The sequence below is a fragment of the Bos mutus genome, chromosome 14, assembly GCF_027580195.1.
Source record: "Bos mutus isolate GX-2022 chromosome 14, NWIPB_WYAK_1.1, whole genome shotgun sequence".
In the NCBI taxonomy this organism is placed as follows: Eukaryota; Metazoa; Chordata; class Mammalia; order Artiodactyla; family Bovidae; genus Bos; species Bos mutus.
Window position 1 is genome coordinate 21886777 of NC_091630.1, and position 12802 is coordinate 21899578.

Below are 12802 nucleotides of genomic sequence, written 5' to 3' on the forward strand. Positions count from 1 at the left end.
ATTGGGAACACGGAGGAGGCTGCAGCTTTGTCCAGGAGGTCTTACCTTCTGCCTACTCTGTGCCTCAACCCCATGCAGGCCTTGTCCCCTTACCCAGTCTTCAATTCAGTGTGACGGTTTCCAGCCTATTGTCCCAGTGCATCAGTGAGTCTTTACTTGGAGAAATGCACAGGTTGGTAAAATAAATCAACCATTTAGGAAACCCAAGACCATACCAAAACAAAACAAATCTTATTGAACTATGAATTGTAAATTCACAAAGGAAATGAAATTTTATTAAGCTCATGTCATGTTCATCATTTTGAGAAATGTCACTGAAATAATGTGCTCCTGAAAGAGTTACAAGGAAAAGCTCTATCTTGATGCTTTTTGCTTCCACACAGCTACTATTCACAGGATAATTAACTTTATCCAGCAAATCAACTCATCAGAACATTGCATTCCTAGCTCACTTTGTAGATTGTCAGTATTCACTGAATTACTTTTAACATCAGTTGCTTTACATTCATTTCACAACATGTTCGCCAGAATCAACATTTGAAGAATAAAGAGAGTTTAGGGGAGGGAAAACCAGGAAAGAGAAAATTCCTTTCATATTTTCATACAAAACCTAATTGTTTCCTTTGTACTTACTGATGATTGACTTCACCTTTATTTGTCAGTTAGCCAAACAAAATGCATTTACCTCTTCTAATCTTGGCTCATAAATCAGTTCTTTCAGCTCCTCATTACTTTGGCTGTTCTCCCTTGAAAACCTTCTAATTTGTCTAAAACCTGCTCTTAGGGAGAGAAGAGCACGTACTTGCTGTCTTATGTGTAAACCTTATTGTTCAGTCTCTAAGTCGTGTCTGACGCTTTGAGACCCCATGGACTGCAGCACACCAGACTCCTCTGTCCTTCACCACCTCCCGGAGTTTGCTCAGATTCATGTCCATTGAGTTAGTGATACTATCTCATTGAGTTAGCGATACTACCTATCTCATCCTCTGCCTCTCTATTCTCCTTTTGCATTCAGTTTTTCCCAGCATCAGGGTCTTTTCCAAAGAGTTGGCTATTCACATTAGCTAGCCAAAGTATTGGAGCTTCAGCTTCAGCATCAGTCCTTCCAATGAATATTCAGGGTTGATTTCCTTTAGGATTGACTGGTTTGATCTCCTTTCTGTGACCGAACATAAATTGGGATAAACTCTAACCAACAGTAGGGTTATAATATTACATAACACAAGATTTTACTTAAGACTGTATTAGACTATAAATAATTATTGAAAGCATCTCAAGTGTTTTCTTTTATGGGCCTGCTGAATTTTCATTTCTAAGCTCATCTTGGAATAAGTGACTTTGTTTCGTTAAAATTTATTACAGGACTTGCTCAACCCAAATGAATCAAAAAGAAATCCAACAGGACATTTGAGCCTTAGGGAGAAAAACACTTGGCTGAATTTTCAACTTTCTCATAGTCACTAAGACTTAGGAAAGCAAATTTCATGATTCCAGTTTATATTCTAACTTCAGAAGCATAACCAGCTTTGTAAAAAGATGTCCTCCACAGGGACTTCCCTGATGGTCCAGTGGGTGGGAGTCCACCTGCCAGTACCGGTTACATGGGTTTGATCCCTGGTCCTGGAAGATCCCTCATGCTGAGGGGCAACAGAGCCCATGCACTCTAGAGCTGGTGCTCCACAATTAGAGAAGCCACCATAGTGAGAACCCACACACCACAACTAGAGAAAGCCCGAACGAAGCAATGAAGATCTAGCAAGGCCAAAAATAAAACATAAATAAATGAAATTTAAAATAAATAAAATACTTTAAAAGAAATGTCCCACAGTACCTTGCCATACTCCTTGCCTCCCCAAGTGTGAAATATTAATCACACCATCACCCATCCAACTGGGCAAACCACAGACTCAAGAGGCACCCTTGATGTCTACCTCTCTTCTTCCCTGGTATCACCAAGTCCAATCCGTCAGCAAACATATCCCCTCCCCGACATACACCCTGAGTCACCATACTTCCAGCCCTGCTCAGAGTGCTACCTGCATCTCTTGACCAGACCAGAGCAGTTAGTTTGTGTACTGTCACCTTGTCCCCAGTCACGCTAGCCACTTTCCATCTTTTATTGACTTCCCTGTACTGTTAGGATGAAGGAAAACAGTTATCACACAGCTTCATAAAGCTCTGCATGATCTGAGTTCCTTTCCATATCAGAGAGTCAAGTCACCCACATTCTTTTCTCCTTGTCCCTTCTCTAATCCAGTGACTTTTTTTCTTAAGAATTTTTTTTTTTTTTTTTAATGTGGACCATTTTTAAAGTCTTTACTGAATTTGTTACAATATTGCTTCTGTTTTATGTTTTGGGTTTTTGACTGTGAGGCATGTGGAATCTCAGCTCCCTGATTAGGGATCAAACCTGCATCCCCTGCATTGAAAGATGAAGTCTTAACCACTGGATTGTCAGGGAAGTCCCCAGTTCCATGATCTTAGCCCTGGCTGCCTACTGGTCTGCTTTAGGGAACTTTTATCCCATCCTCCAGAGATTTTTTTAATTTAGTTGATGTAGTTTCATCACAATATGCCTCATGCCTGTTATAGTACATAAATATTCTTTAAATGTTTAAGGGAGAAAGGAAGAGAGACCAATGAATTTCTCCCAGAAATTATGAGGTAGAATAATTAGGATGATTCACTTCTCCAATAGCAAAGTGGGAAAGCTGTGCAGATTGCATATTCATGCACAATTCCATTTCTCAAAAAAATTGCTAGCCCTGGCTGGGTTGTTTTCAAGATCCTTCTATGAAATGTTAACATGGAATGTAGACTCTAAGCACATTTGAAAGCTGAATGCTCAGTTTTGTCCCAAGCCTATTACTTCAGATCAGATCAGATCAGTCGCTCAGTCGTGTCCGACTCTGCGACCCCATGAATCGAAGCACACCAGGCCTCCCTGTCCATCACCAACTCCCGGAGTTCACTCAGACTCACATCCATCGAGTCAGTGATGCCATCCAGCCATCTCATCCTCTGTCGTCCCCTTCTCCTCTTGCCCCCAATCCCTCCCAGCATCAGAGTCTTTTCCAATGAGTCAACTCTTCACATGAGGTGGCCAAAGTACTGGAGTTTCAGCTTTAGCATCATTCCTTCCAAAGAAATCCCAGGGCTGATCTCCTTCAGAATGGACTGGTTGGATCTCCTTGCAGTCCAAGGGACTCTCAAGAGTCTTCTCCAACACCACAGTTCAAAAGCATCAATTCTTTGGTGCTCAGCCTTCTTCACAGTCCAACTCTCACATCCATACATGACCACAGGAAAAACCAAAGCCTTGACTAGACGGACCTTTGTTGGCAAAGTAATGTCTCTGCTTTTGAATATGCTATCTAGGTTGGTCATAACCTTTCTTCCAAGGAGTAAGCGTTTTTTAATTTCATGGCTGCAGTCACCATCTGTAGTGATTTTGAAGCCCAGAAAAATAAAGTCTGACACTGTTTCCACTGTTTCCCCATCTATTTCCCATGAAGTGACCAGACCAGATGCCATGATCTTCGTTTTCTGAATGTTGAGCTTTAAGCCCACTTTTTCACTCTCCACTTTCACTTTCATCAAGAGGCTTTTGAGTTCCTCTTCACTTTCTGCCATAAGGGTGGTGTCATCTGCATATCTGAGGTGATTGATATTTCTCCCGGCAATCTTGATTCCAGCTTGTGTTTCTTCCAGTCCAGCGTTTCTCATGATGTACTCTGCATATAAGTTAAATAAGCAGGGTGACAATATACAGCCTTGACGAACTCCTTTTCCTATTTGGAAGCAGTCTGTTGTTCCATGTCCAGTTCTAACTGTTGCTTCCTGACCTGCATACAAATTTATCAAGAGGCAGATTGGGTGGTCTGGTATTCCCATCTCTTTCAGAATTTTCCACAGTTTATTGTGATCCACACAGTCAAAGGCTTTGGCATAGTCAATAAAGCAGAAATAGATGCCTTTCTGGAACTCTCTTGCTTTTTCCATGATGCAGCAGATGTTGGCAATTTGATCTCTGGTTCCTCTGCCTTTTCTAAATCCAGCTTGAACATCAGGAAGTTCATGGTTCACATATTGCTGAAGCCTGGCTCGGAGAATTTTGAGCATTACTTTACCAGCGTGTGAGATGAGTGCAATTGTGTGGTAGTTTGAGCATTCTTTGGCATTGTCTTTCTTTGGGATTGGAATGAAAACTGACCTTTTCCAGTCCTGTGGCCACTGCTGAGTTACTTAATCAGTGTTAAATAGGACTTTTAACAAAACAGAATTACAGTCTATTTTTATATCTATGCCTCCAATAATTTCCTGTTTGTTTTTTTTTTAAGATTATGATTTGCTTCATTTTATTTTAAGCATTTATGGGTAAACAGATCCTCAGGACTCAGAACTCATGACTACTATCACTGTAACACAATTTCTCTATTGGAGGCAATGAAATGTAACAGAAAAAGTGAGGTGTCCTTCCTCGATTGCTACTTGACATCTGAAAAGAAGAGGACAAAGCAGTGTTGAGGGGAAGGCTCTGGGCAGGTGCTGAAGCTCACTTATCAGAAATGTAGCCCAGTGATGTCAGCAATTATGACTGGTTACTAAGCACAAGGGAAATGCCAGATTGCAAGTGTTCACTCAAAAACAGTCACACAAAATTCAAGTTAAGCCTACACATCCAAAAGTTCACTGCATATAATTTATTACCAAAGCCAGGAAAAATTAGAGCTCCATATACCTCCAGTCTGTCTGCCATTGAGAACAAAGATCACGGTTTCATCTCTATAACCCCAACCATAATGCCTGGCACTTAGGGGGTTTCCAAGAACTATTTGTTGCCTGAATTCATGGAACCTAATTATGAACTTTAAAAATCCATCACTTAAGGTTATTCCATATTAAATGGCAGTGATGAGGTCCAGAATATGCCATTGTGGCATAAAAATCATTTTGAGCTGAAGGCATCTGAGAATAGATGCCTTTTTTTTTCTCCCTGAACTCCTTTATCTGCCTGAAAGCAGAGCCTTTCAAAAAAGAATTGAATTGTCATAAATCCCCTTCCAGGAAGATGACTCTTACTACCTGAGACTAGAAGCTTGCACCACACTAAATAGATCTTGTCATGAAATATCGTATCTCCATCTATTCTCCTAAGAGCCTGTCGGTCTCTCCTAAAAGCCATTTGTTTTCTCATAGGTGCCCTTCCCATGTTAAGGTGATAGGCGTGCCTGTGCTCAGTCATTTCTGACTCTTTGTGACCTTTTGGACTCTAGCAGGCCATGCTCCTCTGTCCATGGAGGTTTTCAGGCTGGAATACGAGTGGGTTGCCACTTCCTCCTCCCGGTGGTCTTTCCGACCCAGGGATCGAAACTGCATCTCCTGTGTCTCCTGCACTGGCAGATGGATTCTTTACCACTAAGCCATGGGGAAGCCCCAAAGTGATATGGAAGCCCCTAATTCTAACTTGCCTTCTTGAATCACATTTTTCTGTGAACTTGGCCTGAATGTACATGAATTTTAAAAATCTATCTTTTCTCTTTCAAATCTATCTTTTGTCAGTTTATTTTGAGAGGGTGGTTTTAGTCACTAAGTCATGTCTGACTCTTGTGATTCCATGGACTGCAGCCCACCAGGCTCCACTGTCCGTGGGATTTTCCAGGCAGGAATACTGGGGTGGTTTGCCTTGGTTTCCTTCTCCAGGGGATCGTTCCAACCCAGGGATCAAACTTGGGTCTCCTGTACTGCTGGCAGATTCTTTACTGACTGAGCTACCCACCAAACTAAACATAAGTGGTTAGAGGAAAACTTTTCCTTCCTGATAGCAGTATCAAGGAAACCATGATTCCTGACTACCTCTGTCAGAGCCTGAAGATATGAGGTCCAGATAAATGAAGGAGAAAACAAGTGGAAGTGAAAAGCATGCAAAACACAAATATGAAAACTGAAAGAAGGCAAGTCCCAGAGTCTATAAAATTCAGTGAAAGGCTTCCTAACACACAACACCCTCAATAGAGCCAAAGCCCTACTTCATACTGAGTGGCTTCAAATTAATCTTTGAGATGGTTTTATTTTTGTTTTCTGATTAGTACAAAGATTAAATGTGTAATCAGTAAATAGCCATTGATGGAAATCATAGAATTACACACTTTTACAGCTGGAACATGGAAGCTATTAATACAAGAATGTTCAAAGCTCATCCTTGCTGCTGCTGCTGCTAAGTCGCTTCAGTCATATCGGACTCTGTGCGACCCCAGAGACGGCAGCCCACCAGGCTTCGCTGTCCCTGGGATTCTCCAGGCAAGAACACTGGAGTGGGTTGCCATTTCCTTCTCCAATGCATGAAAGTGAAAAGTGAAAGTGAAGTCGCTCAGTCGTTCCCAACTCTTAGCAACCCCATGGACTGCAGCCTACCAGGCTCCTCTGTCCATGAATTTTCCAGGCAAGAGTACTGGAGTGGGGTGCCATTGCTACCAGCAATTAAAGAAATGCTTGTTTAAAAACAGTAAGAAATTCTATGCTTTTCCTATTAAATTAGCATCAATTTTTTAAAAGTCAACATCCACAATTAGCTAGGATGCAGTGAAACGGGAATTAGGAGGTACTGCTGCAGAGGTGGGTGGGGACTGGGGCATAAACTGAAAGGCAATCTGGATGTCTGTGTTAGACTCTTTTAAGATGGATCCAATGCTGCCCAGGCATTTCACCCTGTGGGGTGATTTCCACGTCAATTATCAAGCATCTGAGCAATGAATTACGTTACATTGTTATACACAAGCCAAAAAAAGCTGGATACCACCAAAATGTCCAACACGAACAAGGTGAGAGTGGAGTTGTTAACAGTAGGGGAAAGACAGGAAGAAAAATGGGGCAAGCACTAGAAGAGAAGGATAAATTTGAGGACTTGAAGTCTGAGGCGCTTATGGGACATATTCAGACGGGCAGAAATGGAAGCCTGATGCAGAAGAGATATAAGACCAGAGAGAAAGATCTGGGACTCAGTCTTGGACAAGACAACAGGACACAGAAATCATATTCTCTGACAACAGTGAAGATCCTGGGGAAAGGTTTCATGAATAAGGCTGATTTCAAAGGCATAATTTAGTACAAGGCAAAAAGTTCATCTGTCCCTCCCAGAAAAGAAAAATCTGAAAGGAAAATGTTGAAACTGTAGGCGATCTAGCTATATTTTTCTTTATACTCTTCTGTATTTTCCTTTTATTTTTTTTTAAAAGAGCAGTTTCTTCATTCAACTCATATATATTAAGCAACTATAATTTCCAGCCTTTTCCTGAATGATGAATATATATTTTTCATTACTTAAAATTTTTTTTTAATCAAAGATGTTCTCACTATTATTGCTTTGTTTTACAGATAAGGAAGGATTGACAACACCAAGAGAGGAACTGACTTGCCCGCACAGCTTCTGAAACCCATCCTGGAGCTCCAAAAGAGAGGCAACAGAAAAGAGGTTTGGTTTGCAACCAAACTCTCTGAATCACAGCTCTTCTACAAGGTGAGGAAGCTCTATAAATACAACCATAAATGTGTGCTTAATCATATACCTTCCACTCCCTTATTATAAGTAATCACCATCATGGCATTTTACCAAAAAGTTCCAGAGCAAAGTATAATTTTCTCTCTTGATCATTTTGAGGACTTTTTGTCCTTCACATAAAAGGTATTCTGCATTCTCTCAATTAAAAAAAAAATGATATTTTTGCCAGCCACTGATGCTGCCAGGTTTTTAATGTGAGTCCACCCACTCCAAGCTGTGTCTATGTCTGAATACAAATATATATATATTTGAAAACTGACTGAGTTCTTTTAATTCACTTTCTTATCACAGGATGTTGTAAAAGCAGTCATAATTCCTTCAAGTTTATCTAATTTACAATACCCATTTGAATAAAGAATCCCATTGTCTTTCACAACAAATATTAAATTATTGGAAGACTACTGTATATCTAGTACAGAATAACAAAATGAAATGTGATTTCTTTAAAGCAGAATGCCATTACCATTAGTTATATCGGATGGAAGGCTTTTACCTGTAATTAAGTAAATCAATTATAAGCTTTAAACCTACCTCTGACATGAATTAGATTTCCAACATATGTAACCTTTGGTTGACCTATATTTCAGTTTTTAAATTTGGCTCCATCACAACCTAGTGATCAATACGTAGAACACCACAAACAGTATCCCTTCTGTTTGTCAGATATTATAAATGATCAGCCTGGTGCTTGCAGGAAGCACACTTTGGTCTAACCTTTTGGGGCCCATCTCCTGAAAGCATGATATATCATTCTTACTTTATGGCTTTCTGTACTTAAGGTACCCATTTCTGTACCCTTAGAGATGATGTGGCTATAAATGCAGGTACAAATGTCTTACAAACCCACTCCCTGCAGTGTATATTTATTTTGACAACCTTAACTGCCTGCAGCACTGGGAAGGTGAAAGGCTACTGTATATCTTAAGGTTGACTTTGCTCTGTCTTTGACAAAAGACATCTCACAGTAACATACCCCTTACTTATATAGGTTTTTCATCTACCTACTGCCACTTTGGTGAATCTAAACCTTAGATTTTTTTTTTAAAGTCATCATTTCAGAAAGGATGAGAACCTAGTATTGAAAGCAGGCGGTCCTGAATTTGAAGAACCACTCTGCCACTTACTAGGTGTGCAATCATGGCCACGTGACTTACATTTCAGCTTCGTTAATTGCAAAGGGTAGACAGTGGCACCTGGGATTGTTGGAAGACAAAGCACAGCTTAGCAAGGTGCCTAAAACATAGCACAGATTGATGAAGCAAAGGCTGCTCAACAGTACTCATGTCTTTCAAGTTTAGTATAAAATATGACCAGCATTTACAAAAGACTTCTTTGTCCCTATTTCCCCAAACCCAAAACCACCAACCCTGCGTTGGGAATTATCGTGAAGACTCTAGAAAAGAGGACAAAATAACTTCATAATGGCCTTCTTTCAGAACTCAGGCCAATACTTTAATGCTCATGTTTATCTCTATTTACCTGTCTGGTTCCCTGTTATGAAGTCTCATCTGTTTAGGGAGTGGGGGTGGGAGGGTGAGTATCTCCTGGGATCCAACCAACCGATTTCAAAGTAAACTTTTGCAACTTTGCCCTTTTGTGAGTACTGTTTAATGTTCAACATGCATTTAGTCTTTGCTCAGTCTTTGACCTTATCTCTGACCATATCATTTTCTGCTGCAATTCTAAGCTCATGAAAAACACGTTTTCCTTTAATGTTTTTCCCTGGTGGCTCAGAGGTTAAAGCGTCTGTCTCCAATGTGGGAGACCCGGGTTTGATCCCTGGGTCGGGAAGATCTCCTGGAGAAGGAAATGGTAACCCACTCCAGTATTCTTGCCTGGAGAATCCCATGGACGGAGAAGCCTGGTAGGCTACAGTCCACGGGGTCGCAAAGAGTCGGACATGATTGAGCGACTTCACTATACTCTATAAGTGAGAAACACCTAAAGAATCAACCAGTAAGTTCTTTAAATAGTATGCTACAAAAAGCTGTCTTCTAAGTATGGAAGTGTGAAGTGAAGTGAAAGTGCAAGTCGCTCAGTCATGTCCGACTCTTTGCGACCCCATGGACTATACAGTCCATGGCATTCTCTGGGCCAGAATACTGGAGTGGGTAGCCTTTCCCTTCTTCAAGGGATCTTTCGAACCCAGGTCTCCCACATTGCAGGCGGATTCTTTACCGTAATGGAATCGTAAACCTCTCCAAACTGGAATCCCAGAATGGACAAGAACATGTAGAAAACTGCGAACCACCTCCCTGGATCTTTGGGCATGCACCAATCATCTTGAGAGAGAAGGAACGTCCCTTTCCCACAGCATCCTAACCCTTCTTGGCTGCTTCATCTGGGATGAGAGAAAGGGAAATAACGAAGGGGAATGATGCTAGTGGGCCTGGTGACTGACTGATGAACAGCAACAGCAGCTCCCTATTTGATAAACGGAGGTGTCAATGAAATGCCCTGCCATCAGCAATGCACCGAGTGAATGGTGAGTCCGTGACAACAGAAAGTGCATGTATGATAACTGAATACAACAGGGTGCATGATTTCTATATACAGGTACACGCACTTATACACACATGCACACCACCACCTCAGTTATGTAAAATAAAGCATATGAAAATCATAAAGACATTAAACCAAAACATTGTCACTGAGTGAGAGATTCTGGGTAATACTGTTCCTCTTTCTACTTTCCTATTTTTTTCCCCCAACTTTCTACAATCGTGAATTGCTTGGATATCTGAAAAAAATGTATTTTACATGTCAACATAAAGTTGTTGAAGTTTAGCAAATTTCACATTTTAGCAAAAGAGAAGTGAATACTCTTTAACAGATACTGATCTTTCCTATAAAAGACCTTGACCATTGTCCTGATAATTAGTAACTAGGAGGAAGCTTTGCAAATGTTGGCGTCAGCAGCCTGCCCCAGACCTGGGTCAGATAGTTCTTTTTTTCTTAAACATTTTGGTCAATCATAGAGGATTGGGAACGTGGAGGAAGAGAGGTGTAGAGAGAGTAAAGCTGTTAGAAATCGGTAGGGTAATGGATAAATCCTCATAACTGCTTTGAAACTGCACAGCCTGTATTTGGACTAACGGCCGGATTTGCTTCATACACATCACAGCACGGTCAACGAGAAAGAACCCCTACAGAGAGCTCAGACCTTCAGGATATCGCTACTTGAATTTTCCAAGGAGCCAGCTCTCCCACCACAGCCCCAACGGGAGCCCCGAGAAGGGTGCAGGTCAGGCTCCAGCCAAAGTAGCTGCGTGCAGTTTTAACTTCAGGTTCCTGTAAGCTGCCCTGTTCATCTTCTGATTTTTTTTTTTTCTTCGTTTTAGTTATTTTCATAGGCTGAGTCTTTAGGCCTTTGTGTCTAGAGAAACCCAGGCCTCCCTCACCTGGGGAGATCTATAATCTGATCCTTCGACCCTGCTGTGAAAGCCACAGGTGCTCAATCACCAAGAATCAGGGTCTGAATTTGATGTCCCCAGGCAAGCAGGTCGGAGAAGGGATGGGGTCAGGTGGAGAGCTAGCGCTGGGAGACCGTTTCTACAACAGCGTTCTTGGAAACCCTCGTCGGCCTTGCATGAATACTTTTTCTGCTGGCTGGCGGGTGGCAGTAAAAATTGTGAATGTCGTGGGCTCATCACCATCACCTGCCGTGCGCTGCTAACTTTTGAGTCAAGGCGGTAACTACGGGGTGAATGGATTTTTCATTTGGTTTTGGCTGAGAGCGTCGACTACAAAGAGTCTAAGATATTAAGGAGGAATTTCGGAGTTTCACAGAACACCCAGCGAAAAGGAGGGGTTCGGGGGAGAGGAGTAGAGAAACAAGGGTGAGGGAATAGGTTGCTTTAAACGAGTCAGATTATCCAAAGAGAGGATCAGACGGGTGTCTGGCTCGGCCGAAGCTGAGCTGATGCCCTCCCCCCCACCCCACCCCGAGGAGGACCACCCAGAAGGGAGCTCAGCTTGGGGGCCGACATCCTGCGGGGTCGCCCCGGCGCGCTCCTCGGGGCCCGGGACCGCCGGAGAGGCAGCCGAGAGCTGGGCGGACGTCCAGGGTGTAAGGGCGCGCGGGGGCGGGTACCTTGGTGCCCAGATGGAAGTCGTCCACGGAGCGCGAGCCCATGAAGGGGAACTGCATGTGTGTGTGCGTGTCGATGCCGCCGGGCAGGACCAGCTTGCCGGCGGCGTCGAGGACCCGCAGCCCGGCTGGCGCGTCCCCGGGCGGCAGCACGTGGCGCCCCACCGCCTGCACCACGCCGTCCTCCACCAGCACGTCGGCCTCCTGCGAGGAGTCGTCGTTGACGACGCACCCCCCGCGGATCAGGAGGAGCGACCGCGCAGCCATGGCGAGGGGCGCGCTCCTCCTCGGTGACTGGGGACAGCCCCAGGGCCCCGCGGCCAGGTTTATCAACTTGGCCGCGGGGCGGGGTGGGGCGGGGAGAAGGGGCGTATCCATCTCCAACCACAGTCCCGCCAGCCAACCCGGGGCCGGGCCTGCGCCCAAAGAATGGTGTTGCAACCAAAAGTCAGTGCAACTCAGACTCTGGGCTCTGAATCCTGGTGTATGTGTTGGTCTTGGTCATTAGAAGGGAAACACCTTGAAGGTAGTTTTATTAATTTATTTTTAAAAGCTTATTTATATGAACTTTTATTGGGTACTTCTTTTAATATAAAAGTTATTTATATTAACTCATATAAACATTACTTTGCCAACAAAGGTCCGTCTAGTCATAGTCATAGTTCGGCTATGGTTTTTCCTGTGGTCATGCATGGATGTGAGAGTTGGACTGTGAAGAAGGCTGAGCGCCGAAGAATTGAGGCTTTTGAACTGTGGTGTTGGAGAAGACTCTTGAGAGTCCCTTGGACTGCAAGGAGATCCAACCAGTCCATTCTGAAGGAGATCAGCCCTGGGATTTGTTTGGAAGGAATGATGCTAAAGCTGAAACTCCAGTACTTTGGCCACCTCATGCAAAGAGTTGACTCATTGGAAAAGACCCTGATGCTGGGAGGGATTGGGGGCAGGAGGAGAAGGGGACGACAGAGGATGAGATGGCTGGATGGCATCACTGACTCGATGGATGTGAGTCTGAGTGAACTCCGGGAGTTGGTGATGGACAAGGAGGCCTGGCGTGCTGCAATTCATGGGGTTGCAAAGAGTCGGACACGACTGAGGGACTGAACTGAACTGAACTGAACTGATATTTATATGAACTTTTATTGGAGTGTAAGATA

The 12802-nt window shown here is 43.2% G+C and overlaps 1 protein-coding gene across 1 annotated transcript in view; it reads right to left on the bottom strand.

The window, feature by feature from the left end:
* The window catches only part of DPYS (dihydropyrimidinase), a 97755-nt gene extending 85800 nt beyond the window's left edge, over positions 1-11955 (bottom strand). Inside the window, exon 1 of the mRNA XM_070382824.1 lies at positions 11652-11955. Coding sequence (XP_070238925.1) covers positions 11652-11915 — 264 coding nt within the window. The 5' untranslated portion in view covers positions 11916-11955. The remainder of the gene's footprint in view (positions 1-11651) is intronic.
* Between the last annotated feature and the right edge of the window lie 847 nt (positions 11956-12802).